Raw genomic sequence first — 16,006 nt, forward strand, 5'->3', positions numbered from 1 at the left:
TCGTGCTATGTAACAAGTCGTATGTTTTTATAGCTGATATAAATTGAGGAATGGGATGCTCCCAAGTCAGTGCAACTGTTTCCAGATAAAATGGCTGTAAGAAGAGAACTGACAGAGTTTGAAAGAGCCTTTGTGATAGGATGGCATGTTCATTGCAGGCCTATCTGTTTGGTAAATTGTTGAAAAATTGGGCCATTCCCAGATCAACTATTTAAAGGTCGGGTATTTCTGATTATAGTTTATTTTCAAACTGTTCACATTTGGGAGCTTGTACCTATACGTGATTGTTTTATTTATTTATTATTTTTATTTTATGTTGTGTTATGTTATTTATTTATTTGCATATGCTACATAATATCAAAACAAGCAGTAAAAATATTCTCTTCCAAATATGCAGTGTAGCAGTTCTTCACATAATACAGTTAATGTGTGTTGAAAATATAAAATATTAAGTATTAACTGAAACTGCACTGAGCACAGTATTAATGTAAGGGTTTGCAAAATATGTTTCACACAGACAGTTAACACTGTTGGTGTAACTGTTTTGTTAAAAGATGTAAACAAATGTGTAACATGAAATGTCTTAACAGATCTTCCAAGAGAGCTTTTGTGCCTTATCATATGATGTGGCACAAAATCCATTCTCTTTATACTGATCCTTCAACAATGACTCATACTGATGATTCATTCATTCATTTTTTTATCTCACACAACTAGCAAACACTGCACCAACTTTATGACACATAATTTTTTTTTTGTTCTGTTCTGAAACATATGCATTTCTTTGGTCCTTCAACTCTTTTACACTTCATTTTCTCACTCATAATTGCATACAAAAGGTAATAAGTTACATATAAAAAAAAGTTTATAAAGGCCACATCTTTGCTGCTGCAATACAGTCATCCCTCGACTTACGTCAGATTCTGTTCCATAAAGCAGGACATATCAGTTCGGACATAAGTTGATACATTAAATCAACAGAGTTATAGGAGTTAGGGACTTAACAGTAATAAGTATACTGTCATTTTAATTTTTAAACCTTATTATAAAACTGTACTGTGCATTACTGCCACTATAAAACAGGAAAATAATCATCCAAATCTTCCTCCACAATCACATCTTCATTACCTTCCCTATGTGAAGGACCAGGCTGCGGCTCTTCTGCTGTAACCTTTTTTTTTTTTGATGAAAATGTCTGATGTGCTTTACTTATTCCTCTTCTTCTTTTCATCGTACATTTGTTTATAGCAAGCAAACACATCACGTGCTTTCCTTTCTACTAATAAGTAGCATTCAACATTGGGATTCATGTCTTCAACCATTTTGAGAACATCGCTAACTGCAGAGGATATTTCTGCAAGACACTTCACTGTTTAACTACCTCTTCTTGTTTCTCTTTTTCCTCTTCCTTTTCTCGTTCTTCCTCTTCTGTAACAGGTTGTTCCTCCATTTCGACCAATTCTTCATTGGTCAGCTCTTCAGGGACACTTCTTATGAGTTGAACTATGTCATCGTCATTCACTTCAAAATTCAGGTTGTTTGCTAGACCCACTATTTCTTCACTCAATTTACAAAGGTCTTCATTTTTTTTTCAAAACTTCCAAAATCATGCACAAACCTTTTTAATGTCTTTTTCCATATACCACTCATACATTGAGAGATCACTTCGTCCCAAACTACAGCAATATTTTTAATAGCATGATAAATATTGATTGCTTTTCCAGAATTGCATGAGAGTCTGGTCGTTTCCTTCTTCCTTCATTAGCAGAAATCACTTGTGAAAAAGTTCTCTGTAGATAATAAACATTAAACACTACTAGAACTCCCTGATCCATTGGTTGGATCAATGAAATAATGTTTGGAGGGAGAAACATAGCCTTGAACTTGGTGAAGATCACTGATATAAGATGGATGACCTAGAGCATTATCTAGAATTAATAAAATTTTAAATTCTGAGTTTTCTTTTACACAATAGCTTTCTATTTCACTCGCATAACAGTGATTAAAGCATCCGCAAACAATTTTTGAGTCATCCCCAACTTCTTATATCTCTGCTGATGAAGAGGAAGAGTATGCTTCCTAATGTTTTATATCCAGCCACATTATCCTCTAACAGAATTGTAACATGGTCTTTAAAAGCTTTGAAACCAGGCATACATTTTAGCTTTTTCTGGATGAATGTACATTCATGCATTTTTTTCTGAAACAAGGAGGTCTCATCCATATTAAATATCTGGCGACAAACTGAACGAACGAGGATGGGCTGACAATTTCGGATTTAGCTGACCAAATTGTATCCTTATTGGCTTAAACCAATATAAAAAATGATGGTACAAAATGACAAAATTTCATGCCAGCTGGAGCGTCACCCGGTTAAACAAGACCCCCGTTGTTTTCACCAGATAACCAGGGCGAACAGCGAAAAGTAAGCTACTGGAACGAATCTGAAATCACACCCCAACTCAACATCACCAGAGTTAAAGTACTATCAACATAAGAAGCCTGAATGGCAAAGAAATGGAGCTAGCTGAGGAATTAGATAAGTACCAGAACGACATAATAGGGGTGACTGAAACAAAAAAGACAAAAACTGGTGAGATCTTTCTGAGCAATAAATAGAAAATGTTATATTCAGGCAAGGAAAAGAATGAGTAGCCATAGTATTCAACACTAAATATGAGGCTAATCTTCATGAATGGCAGGCAGTCTCAAGTAGAGTGATGTGGGCAAATATGAAAATGGGAAACTGGACAAAGAGACTCATTTGTGCCTATGGTCCCACAGAAGGCTCTACTAAGGTAGAAGTGGAGGAATTTTTTGAGGCCCAGAGAAAGCTACTGACACAATGAAAAAGAAAGTTGGTCCTTGTTTGGGGATCTAAATAACAGAGTAGGAAGTGATACAAAAATATTTTGGAAAAATTTGGAGAAAAGAGCAAAGCTAATAATAATGGCAAATACCTGTTGGATTTCTGCTCAGGACATGGACTGGTTATTACTAACACCATGTTCCAACATAAAAATGTGCACAAATTCACATGGAGAGAAGAGGCAAAGAATAAAAAAGTCTCATTGACTGTGTTATTGTTGATAGTGAATTTTTCTCCCTGGTGCAGGACACCAGAGTGTACAGAGGATTTGAAATTGGAAGTGATCACTATTTAGTCTTGAGCAGGATAAAATTGAATTTCATATTGAAAAGAATGACATGTAAGAAAGTTTTAGAGTGATTAATAGTTGAGCAGCTCTCAGATGTGAACTTTAGACTAAAATACACAAAGATTATTGAAGAAAAAATGAAAGAGTTTGAGAACAGGAACCAAACCTTAAAGAAAACCCTGATTGATTCAGCCAGAGAGGCATGTGGTGAGGTTGTCTGCAAGGATAGAAAAATCAGAACTCCATGGTGGACACAGAAAGTTAGAGAGGCAGTGAAGAAAAAGATGAAAGCATACCAACAGTTCTTGGCAAATAAGTCAGCTTGTGCTCTTAGAGAATACTGAGACAAATGTAAGAAAGCTAAATACTGTGTCAAACTAGCCAAACAAAAGTCATAGAGATGATAAAGGTGACATGAAAACAGGGGAAAAAGATATCCTTGAAGTATGGAATAATTACTTTGAAAAATTACTAAATGAAACAAGCAGTGGTAAAAAACACTCAACAGGCATACAGTCAGGAATACATATCCATACTTGAAGTAGAAAAAGCCATCAAAGGTTTGAAATGTGGAAAGGCAGTAGGAGTAGATGATATTCGACCAGAAATATTGAAATATGGTGGTATAAAAGTCTTGCAGTGGGCTGCACTGCATAGTTCAGAATGCCTGGACAGAGGGACGAATTCCCGATGATTGGAGTAGAGCTCTCATAGTACCCATATATAAAAAGGTAAATAAAAATGAATGTGAGAATTACAGAGGTATTTTTCTACTGAGTGTTCCTGAGAAACTGTTGAGAAGAATTCTTGACAAGAAAAGCTTGGTGAAGAACAAGCTGGATTGAGGCCAAATAGAGGCTGTCAGGATCAGATCTCATTTTACGACAAATAGTTGAGAAAGCATGGGAATGTAACAAAGATCTGTATTTAAGTTTTGTTGTTCTGGAAAAGGCATATGACAAGGTGCCAAGAGAGAAGCTATTCAATATGCTACAGTTATATGGTGTCAATGGGGCATTATATCAAGCAATACTTAGTCTTTATTTGAGTTGTAATTCAGCAGTTAGAATTGACGGATGTACAGGAAGATGGTTTAATATTAAATCTGGTATGAAACAAGGATGTACATTATCTCCTCTGTTATTCATTATCTATACGGATCACATTATGAAGAAAAGTGGTATTAAACATGATATCAGAATTGGAGATGTTAATATCAGCTCTTTGCTTTATGTAGACGATGTTATGCTTCTAAATAAATCCACTAGAAGTTTGCAAGATTCCCTGACTAAATTGAATAACTGTTGTAATAGATATGGCATGAAGATAAGCAATAAAAAGACAATGAAAATAGGTAGAATAGTTGAAAATATCAACTGCGTTTTGAACGGAGAACCTGTGGAACAAGTAAAACTTTTCAGCTACTTAGGCACGATTTTTAGTGAAGATGATAAATTAAATATGGAAATAGACAACATAATCAATACAGCTGGTATGGTAGGAAGTCAATTGAATAAATTCATATGGAATAAGAGAGAAGTTAGTCGGAACCCTAAGTTAGCTGTATACAAGACTGTGTTCAAACCAGTTTTAACATATGGATCTGAGACCTGGTCAGAAGTAAAACACTTGACCAAAGACTAGAGATCGCAGATATGAGAGTCCTGAGAAAGATTATAGGCGTGAACAGATGGCATCAATGGCTATATCATATTAAAAACGAGGATATTAGGAAAGACCTTGACATTGTCAGCATCCAGGAATGTATTAGTAGAGCTAATCTCAGGTGGTATGGTCACTTAAACAGAATGGGTAAGGAAAGATTAGCTAAACAAGTGTTCTCTGCCAGGTTGGCAGGAAATGACCCAGAGGAAGACCAAGATATAGGTGGATTTATAGGGTACAAAGTGCCTTAGATGATAGAAATATAAGATCTGATAATATTCGTGTCTTGACAATTAACAGACTGATCAGTAGGAGAATTGTAGATAGGAAGTTAGTAATGATGTAAATTTTTCATGTAGTACTATCATATCCTTTACACTCCTTGAGGGTACATGTCAGGAATTTGATGATATGATGATAATTTTCCTCCATAATAATAATATCAAATTTCTCCACAAACTCCTTCGCAGCCTTCTCATCGGCACTTGCAGATTCTAAATACATTTTCACGTTATGCAGTGCAGAACGCTGCTTGAATCTCATGAACCAACCACAAGAAGTGTTGAATTTGTAGTCGTAATTAGGTCCTGCTTTTTCCTTCAACATGTTGAAGAGACTTAGGGCCTTAGCGATTATGGCCATAGTGCTGAGATGTATGCGCTTTTGGTTTAGGTCCTCTGTGCATGATGAAAGTAGTTTTCTTAGTCACTGATATAACCTTCGTCAGCGATAGTGATGTAGCTTCGTCACTATCGCTGAACTTGCAACTTCATTCCGATATCTTTTTTCTGTGATTCTTCACTAGGTTTTTTAATTGGACGTGTAGGGCCATGTTGCACAAAATATCGCGAAATATTTAGCAATAAATACAGAACATATTTTTCAAACACAAACTCAACAGAGGAACTGTTGAAGCTGAATGCCGAGGGAGGTTGCCACTGCATTGTTGCATGATGCATTTTTGCTAAATAATAACGTTTTTACTTTACACTTGCATCTTGTTCGAAAGTATAGTCGAAAATGTTGTTTATTCCATTATGGAATCATAGACTTATCTTCGAAAGGACATAACTCGACCGGACATAAGTCGAGTGATGACGGTACTATGGGCAGATATTGCAATGCAATAAATATGAACAAGAATGTTCAAGAACTTTTTGTAATGCTCAGAAAATCTTCTGCCTTAATTTTGTAACACATTGCTTCTCGAAATGAAATGAATAACTATGAGTGTAAAATGTAATTAATATAATTGCCTTTCTGACAAAATTACAATAAATGTACTGTAATGCATTTTGCACTAATTACAAGCTACTTTATAGTGAAACCTGCATTGTTTGAAAGTGCATTATATGAGGTAGTGTATTAGTTACTGTTAAAGCTTTACAATAAATTTGCACAGTTTTATTTATCAAATTGGTGTTGAATTACCTGTAAAATGGATAAGTTTCTAATTAATAAAAGAAAAGCTGACGTTTGTGATGAACAAAATGTATCGACTATAGAAAAAACTATGCAAGAATCAACTGTTGAACGGTCTGCATTAATATGGAAGAAGTGTAAAGGAAAATTTTCCACTCATCATTTATACAATAAAGATTATTTGAAATTGGGGTTCACATTTGCTGGTAATGAAAACCATCCTTGTCCCCAGTGTTTAGTTTGTGGGGTGATACTTGCAAATGAAAGTATGGTACCAAACAAATTAAAGTGCCATTTTGCCTCAAAATATAGTCATTTGTCGGAAAAGCCAGTAGAATACTTTATTGAACTTTCAAAATCTATACAGAAGCAGTCTACATCGTTCACCAAGAGAATGAAGACATCAGAGAAAGCTCAAAAGGCAAGTTACTTGGTTGCTCAAATAATTACCAAAAACAAGGAGCCACATACTACTGCTGAAACCACTATAAAGGAATCTTGCTGTGCTATTGTTCGAACAATGTTTGGGCCTGAATTTGAGATAGAAGTTAATAAAACCCCTTTGGCAGATTACACGATTGGAAGACATGTCTGCTGACATTCAGCTGCAAATAAAAGATATTTTTCAAGACGATAATATGATTTTTACATTGCAATTAGATGAATCAAGAGATGTCAACGGGTTAACGCAATTACTCGTTTTTATACGTTTCATTCATACTAACAGAATTATTGAGCAATTCTTGTGTTGTCTAGAACTTCCAATGAAAACTAGAGGCGAAGATATATTTAAAACAGTAGATTGCTTCATGAAGGAAAATAATTTGCTATGGTTAAATTGTGTAGGAATATGCACAGATGGCGCTCCTTCAATGGTTGGTTCAACAAAAGGTTTCACAGCTTTAGCAAAGAAAGAGAATGAAAATATTATAATTACTCATTGCTTTTTAAATCGCAAAGCACTAGTCACGCAAACCACTGGTAATGAATTAAAAAAGGTTATGGACAAAGTTGTTCAAATGGTCAATTACATTAAAAGTAGACCTCTTAAATCAAGATTATTTGCTAAAATTTGTGAAGATATGGTGGCAAAATTTAAAAAACTTATACTACACTCAGAAGTTTGTTGGCTGTCAAGAGGTTGAGTGCTTTGTTGTGTATATGAATTGAGGGAAATGATGCTTAAACATTTTGAGGAAAATCAATAAAACGAATTCTGCAATCTAATTCAAAACAAATTATGGTGTACAAAATTGGCATATCTTGCTGACATATGTGAACACTTGAATAAAATAAACACCAGTATTCAAGGAAAAGGAGAAAATATCTTAACAGCAGTGGATAAAATTTGTGCTATGAGATACAAGATAGAAATTTGGAAAAGGAAAGTGAAAGAAGGAAATTTTGAATTGTTTTCCAAAACTGCAGCCTGTTAACTAAAATGTGATATCAGCTCGCTAATTGTTGACCATTTAACAATACTCGGAGAGAAAATTCATCACTACTTCCCAAATATTGAAATACAAAACTATGATTGGATCAGAAATCCATTTTTTTTCAGCTGCAACAATTAACTTGTCACTTATTGAAGAAGAAGAATTAGCTGAAATAAAAAATATCGAAGTCTGTTGATGTATGAAGAGGGTGATTTAGACAACTTTTGGATTCGTGTTTCAAAAATGCATCCAAACATAGGTAAAAAAGCGTTAAAAATTCTTTTGCAGTTTTCCACTACATACAGGTGTGAATTATTCTTTTCAACGATGACAAACTTGAAGACATTGAAACATGGAAGCTTAAGGATGCTTGATAACGAAATGCGAGTGTCTTTATCTGCTATTCCACCAAATATCGAAAAGCTGTGTTCATCCCATGAAGCTCATATATCGCATTAAAATTCTATTATTATATATTTCTTTCTTTTCTTTCTATTTCTTATAACAATGACATTAATCTTGGATATAAATATATTATATATTTTTATTTTGTATATTTTATTATATATAAAAATACAGTATGATTGAAAAAACTCAACAAGCGAGCTATGAAATCTGTTTTCCTTATATTAAATACATTGAAAAATTAAGAAGAGAGAATCATTTCAGCTCACTTGATGTGTTTTTTATTCGATCATATCTGATCATACTGTACATAATATATTTTTAATAAAAATGAAAGGTTTTCATGAGATAGGTTGTGTTGTGAAACAAGTTTAACCTCTGGTTTGCTAATAGACTCTGTCGTGCTCTCAAGACAAGAATATAGTCTAACTATATCACGCAACCTTTAAAGGAGTTATATGATATTTGATCTTATCAAATATCAAAAGGAGTTGCTTGTGATAATAATGATGGGATCAGTTTTAAAAGGAGTAAGTGATTAATCACTTACTATAAATAGTGAATTTTTATTAACCCAGTATCGGATGAACAGGAAGAGATTTTTAAATAAACCTTCTAAAAGTTATACGAAATATAATTGTAAAAGCATATACTAAAACTACATCTGATCTGGCCACATGACCCATGAGAGGCACATCAGACTGAATTACTGTGCCGCAAAATTATGTTTGTCTAAAAAGTGTGTCACCAACATGAAAAGTTTGGAAAGTACTATATTATAGTATGAAAATTTCTCTTATTTTGTTCTGCTGCAGCTACAAATGTCAGTCAATCCAGTTGAGCATTCTTGCTAACTGTGAAGGATTGTCACTCCTTTTAATGGAGATAATTTATGGCCTGCATTTTTTATTCAAGTTATTTCAACTTGTATGATTCACATCTATATTTTGTTGGACTTGAAGAAAAACAGCAAAATAGCTCAAAATGATATAGTAGTATATTAAAAATGGCAATAAATATACTATTCTCATTTTTAAGTTTAGGCTTCATCATTCTTAAAATTCATGATCTTAAAAAATGTTGAGGGTAGGGAGGTAACCGAATCAGTTGATATAGTGGAATTACTGAGCGAGCACTTTACAAGAGCATATCATCCAGGTGGTGACATTGTAGGAATGGAAGAACCAACAGCTTATACTGGAATTGTGATGAATTAAGTAGAGGTAACTAGTCTATTACAGAACCTCAATGTCAATACATCTGTGGGATTAGATGGTATACCGGCTCGTGTGGTACATGAAGCAGCTAAAGAATTGTCAGTGCCCTTGACCATTTTGTTTAATTTGAGATTTTTTTAATTTGGGATGGAAAGAGGGGAAAATAGTTCCACTGCATAAAGGTGGTTCCAAGGCTGCTGTTGAAAATTACCGTCCAATTAGCATAACAGGAATCATTATCAAGGTCTTGGAGAAAATAGTCAAGAGGAAAATACAAGATTGGATAGAAGAAAATGGGATACTGTATCGGGGACAGCATGGTTTTGTGAAGGGTAGGTCATGCCTCAGTAACTTGCTCACATATTATAACACAGTGATGGCTGAACTGGATAAGGGTAATGGGTTTACAGTGATTCTACTAGACCTTGCTAAGGCCTTTGACAGGATATCACATGGAATTCTAATCAGTAAATTGCAGCATATGGGGATGGATATAGGGTTGGTGAGATGGATAGTAGGAGGGTGGTTGACTGAGAGATAGCGGAGAGTGGTTTATTCAGGAGTAGAGTCCACAAGATGGCCTGTGACTAGTGGTGTGCCACGAAGATCTGTTCTTGGACCACTGCTGTTTAATTTGTTCATTAATGATATAGGAAAGGATATGAGAGGAACAGTTCATTTGTTTGCGGATGATGCAAAGTTGGGTAGGGCAATAGTGAATGCAGATGACGTCAAAATTTTGCAGGATGATTTGGATAGATTGGAGGTCTGGGCTAAGGAGAATGGATGTCAGTTTAATGTGGCAAAATGTAAGGTTATACATTTCGGGGTGAAAAGATTAGCAGCAGATTACTACATGGGTGGAACTATACTCCAGGAAATTGTTGAGGCACGAGATTTAGGAGTGTTGGTGGATAAGGAGGTGAAGTTTAGGGGGGGGGGGGGGGTCACATTGCAAAAGTGGCCAAATCAGCTCATCAAATCACTTGGTTGCTGAAGAATACATTGACAAGCAGGTTATAGTTCCTCTGTATCGAGCCTTGATAAGACCCCATCTCGACTACTGTGCCCAGATTTGGTCACCTAGGTTTCTTCTTGATGGGGAGGAGGTTGAGAGGATCCAGAAGCGCGTGACCAAGATGATAGCAGGTCTGTGGAATGAACCTTATGAGAACAGGTTGAGGATTTGTGGGTTGCAAAAATTGGTTGATAGGCAGAGGAGGGGAGATATGATTGAGACATTCAAATTACTGAAGGGTTTCTATAAAATTAATTCAGAAGATATTTTTGAGAAAAGGGCTGGTTGTGGGAGGACTAGGGGACATCCATGGAAACTGGGCAAAAGTGTGGTTAATAAAGGTGTTAGATCTGGGTTTTTTACTTTTAGAGTGGTGAATGAGTGGAATGGGCTGCCAGAGTCTGTGGGGATGCTGTGACAGTGAATGAGTTTAAGGCGAGGTATGATAGATACTGTATCAATGTCGAATAGTTGTGATGAAGATGATTTGGGCCTCCCTCAATGAGTCTAATGACTCCCTGCAGTTGCCCGTAATAATAATAATAATTCTTGAAATGTTATTCAAATTCATCATTCTTCATCGTAGTTATAAACAGTTTTATTTATAATATTTTAATATCTAATATTTTTATATAATTTTATGTGTCACTAAGTAATTTTTTGGTTTTCTAGGAATGTACTCTTCCCCATTTATAAATTGCTTTGATGGAAAATTAAGCTTGAAACCAACACTGTTTCAGATAAAGTCACATTGTCGGAAATGTAATTTTCAGAGATTTAGATAAGAAATATGCATTAGGACATATAAGTGCACATTTGTGTTTTAAAGCATGTTAACAATTTTTGTATTTATTCAGGTATGGAAGCTTTGGAAGCTTCTATTGGTTACTGGGAAGATGCACTAGCAGCATATAGACCTCCATTTGGACAAGAACGACTTCTTGCACTTACAGTATGTATAAATTTGGATTTTCCAGAAACATTCTGTGAATAGCAGCAATGTATTCATTTTATGCAGTTCGATGTTGGATGTTTTTTTTATCACTTGGTTAGACTATAAGTTATATATTTAGTTTAATCCTTTATCCAAGTTTAAGTAAACAAGTTTGCACCTGAAGTGTCTTCAGGACTGGGGCAACTCGTGGCAAAGGCTGACTGAGTTCTCATCACTTTCCCTAGTATCCCATAATGCAAAGCACATCTCCTTCGGACATATATAATACTATGCATTATGGGGAGAGTCACTACCCAGACCGGTTTTGACCTTTATTGAGGTATCTTCAGTGGGAGCCAGATCCAAGGCTAAAGCAATGCAGAAGTAATATTTCCATATGACAGAGTATTCATATCTCTAATCCAGAGTAATTTAATAATAAGGTGTGACACCTTTTGGCAACTGGCATATGGAAATATGACATGCATTGCTTCAACCTTGGTATCACCTCTGGGTCTGGCTCCCACTGAAGAGACCTCAATAAAGGTCAAAACCAGTGTGGGTAGTGATCCTCCCTATAATGCATTGCATTATACATGTCTGCAAGGAGATGTGCTTTGCATTATGGGATACTAAGGAAAGTGATGAGAACTCAGTCTGCCTTTGCCACGAGTTGCCCTAGTCTTGAAGATACTTCAAACGCAAACTTGTTTGCTTACACTTGGATAAAGGATTAAACTAAATATATAATTTATAGTCTAACCAAGTTAAAAAAAAACGTCCAACATCTTTCTCCAATCCAGAGTAATTTAGTAATAAGGTGTGACGGCTTTTGGCAACTGGCATATGGAAATATGACTTTTGCATTGCTTCAACCTTGGTATCACCTCTTGGTCTTGCTCCCACTGAAGAGACCTCAGTAAAGGTTGAAACCGGTCTGGGTAGTGACCCTCCCCATAGTGCCTAGCATTATGCATCTCTACAAGGAGATGTGTTTTGCATTATGGGATACTTAAGGAAAGTGAGAACTCAGTCCATCTTTGCCACGGGTTGCCTCAGTCCTGAAGATACTTCAGGTGCAAACTTGTTTGCTTACTCTTGGATAAAGGATTAAACTAAATATATAATTGCTATGCAGTTCATGTAAGCTAGTTAATACACTATTATTAACTTGTCCATATCTTGATCTTTATGGCAATCAATTTTAATAATATTTGATGGTTTCTGTAGTTCTTGTCATTGCATTGCACAGAGCAAGACACAGAGGTGATACCAAGGTTGAAGCAGTGCAGAATTTCACTACATTAATTTATGTTTTCATTATTTGAATAGTTTCATTGATTCATGAAATTTAATTACAAGTAGTTAACACAAAGAGAATATGCATTGGAATTCGCTGATTTAGTTAGTTACCCTTAGGTGCATCAACACACACACACACACACCTGTGAAATTTTAAATGCCATATTCATTGTTATGGCACACCAAATATCAAAATATACTATGTTTGATAATGTCCATTAGACTCAATAACTTTTGATCAAAGCTGAACACTTACACTTAATGTCAAGAATGATACCTGTCTTCTTTGCTTTGGGTTAGTGTGTGTATCATTGATGTGGCTTCTTTAATTTTTGAACATAAGTCACTGTGGAATAATTATCAAATTTTTGTCCTTTTTTTTTTTTTTTAAGTTATGGAAAGCTAAGAAAAGCTTACATGCAATGTGCTTTTTTTTCATTGTCTTTTATGTGTTCCTTTTGCCTGATTTTTTCAGATTTGTCAGGCCTACACAACTGATACTGTATACATAGTATATTTTGTAGACTCCTGTTTTTTAGCAGTAGTGCAGTGGTTTTGGTAGTCTGAGTATGGAAGCAGTCTTGTGTAGTGAGCTGAACGTTGCTTTCATTCTCTTTCATGTCTTGATTTTTGTTTTAACATCTTGTATATTAATAATTTGCTATTAATTTTCATCATTTGAGATGCTATAAATCTGTCTCCAAGAGATCTGAGAATGATGATCTGTATTCTTCCTCTAGATCATATGCACATTTATTCTGCTTAATGAATGTGTGTATATAATACCTAGCTGCACTGCAAACATAACATATTTTTTCCATTTTCTTGATGAGCATTCCTAGCAAATAAGTCAGCTTGTGCTCTTAGAGCATATAGAGACAAATGTAAGAAAGCTAAAAACACTGTGTAAAACTAGCTAAACAAATGTCATGGGAAGACTTAGGTAAGAACATAGTCTAAAAATAGTCATAATTTAAAATTATGAATATTTTTATGTATTGTTTATGTTAGTATGTTTATTAGTTTTAGTTTCATAACACGCATTGTTGGCACTTGCGATTTGCCCATTATTGAAATTGTTTTGTCAAAGTGATACGTAAAGCATTTAAAAAGTTTATGTACTTACTGGATTTGAATAGCTGTATTACTTTAAAAAGATTTTTATTGTAGTTTAAAATATTAAGTTGTGTTTTAAGATGACATTCTCTTGTCACTAATGGAGACACCGTGTCAGCCATTGTATTTAGTTTCTTGCTTGCCACTTTCAAGGAGTGCGCATGCTCGCTGAGAAGTTTGATGTGTGATTGACAGCTGACAAGAACATCGTTCAGTATCAGGATAACAGGAATAAACAAGAAGAGTGTTCAGAGAGAAAATTAGAACACAGGCCGACAGACATTTAGATTCGGGGGAAATTGAGTTTTTTTATGTGACAATTTGAGGAAAATTAATAGTATATTCTGAAGAAGGAATCGTGGAACTATGAAGTTTCAAAGTGGAATAAGTATTGGTAAATAAAAGGAAAATATTGCTATAGATGTTTTAAAAGGAAAACTGGAGGAAACACTAATTGGAAAATTAGTAGTAGATTCTGAAAAGGGAATCGTAGAAATGTAAATTTTTTAAAGTGGAAGAGTTAAGACTGTCAATAAGCATTAGTGAATAAAAGAAGAAGTTGCTATTTACGTTCTAAAGGAATGTTCGAGAAAACTCTGAATAGAAAGTTTCATATTTATTAAGGACGCCGGATTTAATTATTATTTCTACTGAAGGGAAGACAGAATTGAGTCAGGAAGAATTAATGTGTGCTACATGAGTGATGAGAAAGGATCCTATGAAAATGAAGAATGAAGTCATATATCTTCGGAAATGGGGCTTGACAGAGAAGAAACTGGCTATGAACATTTTGTCATTGTGCAAACAAAGTGCTTAGTCTAGTCTTAAGTGTAAGTTTAATTTTAAAAAGGCCTTGGATCCAATTAATTCTGTAGTTAGTTATAGTTTTGTAATATTGTTTGAAGTGTATATATATTGTTTATGTTTTATTAAATGTGTTTATTTTGTATTTTGGTCTTGAGTCAGTGATTTATTTGGATTCTGAAAGCAGTAAAAAAAAGGTCATTGCACCAATCAGAGTGAACCCTTGTGCAATAAATAAATATATAGGTACACTTGGAAATAAAAAAAAAATTGTTAGAAATAACGAGATCAAATAACAAAAAAATCCTTTCTTTTTACAATTGAAAATAAATATCAAGAAGGTGGTAAGATATTTTGGAGGTTGTTGAAGAAGCTCAGAAATGGAGGAAAGAGTGCTATAAAAGGAATTAGAGATGATAAAGGTGATATGAAAACTGGAGAAAAAGATATCGTTGAAGTATGGAGTAATTATTTCGAAAAATTGCTAAATGAAACTAGCAGTGATGAGAGCACAATAGTAAAAAAACACTCAACAGACATGCAATCAGGAATATATATCCATGCTTGAAGTAGAAAAAGCCATCAAAAGTCTGAAATGTGGAAAGGCAGCTGGATTAGATGATATTAGACCAGAAATGCTCAAGTATGGAGCAATAAAAGTCTTATAGTGGCTATACTGCATAGTTCAGAGGGCCTGGACAGAAGAACGAATTCCAGATGTTTGGAGTAGAGTTCTCATAGTACCCATATATAAAAAGGGAAATAAAACTGATTGTGAGAATTACAGAGGTATTTCTCTGAGTGTTCCTGGCAAGATTTATGCCAGTATACTTGAGAAATGGTTGAGAAGGATTGTGGAAGAGAAGCTTGGTGAGGAACAAGCTGGATTCAGGCCAAATAGAGGCTGTCAGGATCAGATATTCACTTTACGACAAATAGTTGAAAAGTCATGGGAATATAACAAAGATCTGTATTTAAATTTTTTTGAACTGGAAAAAGCATATGATAAGGTGCCAAGAGAGAAGCTGTTCAAAACACTACAATTGTATGGTGTTGGTGGGGCATTATATCAAGCAATACTGAGTCTTAATTTTGAGTTATAAGTCAGCAGTTAGAATTGAAGGTAGTACAGAGAGTTTAATGTTAAATCTGGTGTCAGACAAGGATGTACATTATCACATCTGTTATTCATTTTCTATATGAATTACATTATGAAGGAAAGTGGTATTAAACCTGATATCAAAATTGGTCAACCCCTTGCTTTATGCGGATGATGTTATACTTCTAAATAAATCCGCTACAAGTCTGCAAGATTCTATGACTAAATTGAATAACTGTTGTGATAGATATGGTATGAAGGTCAGCAATAACAAGACAAAGATAATGAAAATAGACAGAAGCATTGAAAATATCAGCTGCATTGTGAATGGAGAACCTATAGAACAAGTAAAACATTTCAGCTACTTAGGTACGATTTTAAGTGAAGATTGTATATGGAAATAGACAACAGAATCAAGAAAGCTAGACTT

At 34.7% G+C, this 16,006-nt stretch overlaps 1 protein-coding gene across 3 annotated transcripts in view; it reads left to right on the plus strand.

Moving 5' to 3' along the window:
* Positions 1-16,006, plus strand: part of Miga (mitoguardin) — a 215,327-nt gene that overhangs the window by 70,340 nt on the left and 128,981 nt on the right. For all 3 annotated transcript variants that reach the window (XM_090396518.1, XM_090396521.1, XM_090396520.1), the window contains exon 5: positions 11,179-11,273. In XM_090396518.1, the coding sequence (XP_090252644.1) occupies positions 11,179-11,273 (95 nt within the window). The remainder of the gene's footprint in view (positions 1-11,178; positions 11,274-16,006) is intronic.

This window comes from Typopeltis vanoorti, chromosome 8, assembly GCF_054136105.1.
Source record: "Typopeltis vanoorti isolate ZY-2024b chromosome 8, IOZ_Tvanoo_1.0, whole genome shotgun sequence".
NCBI classification, from domain to species: Eukaryota; Metazoa; Arthropoda; class Arachnida; order Uropygi; family Thelyphonidae; genus Typopeltis; species Typopeltis vanoorti.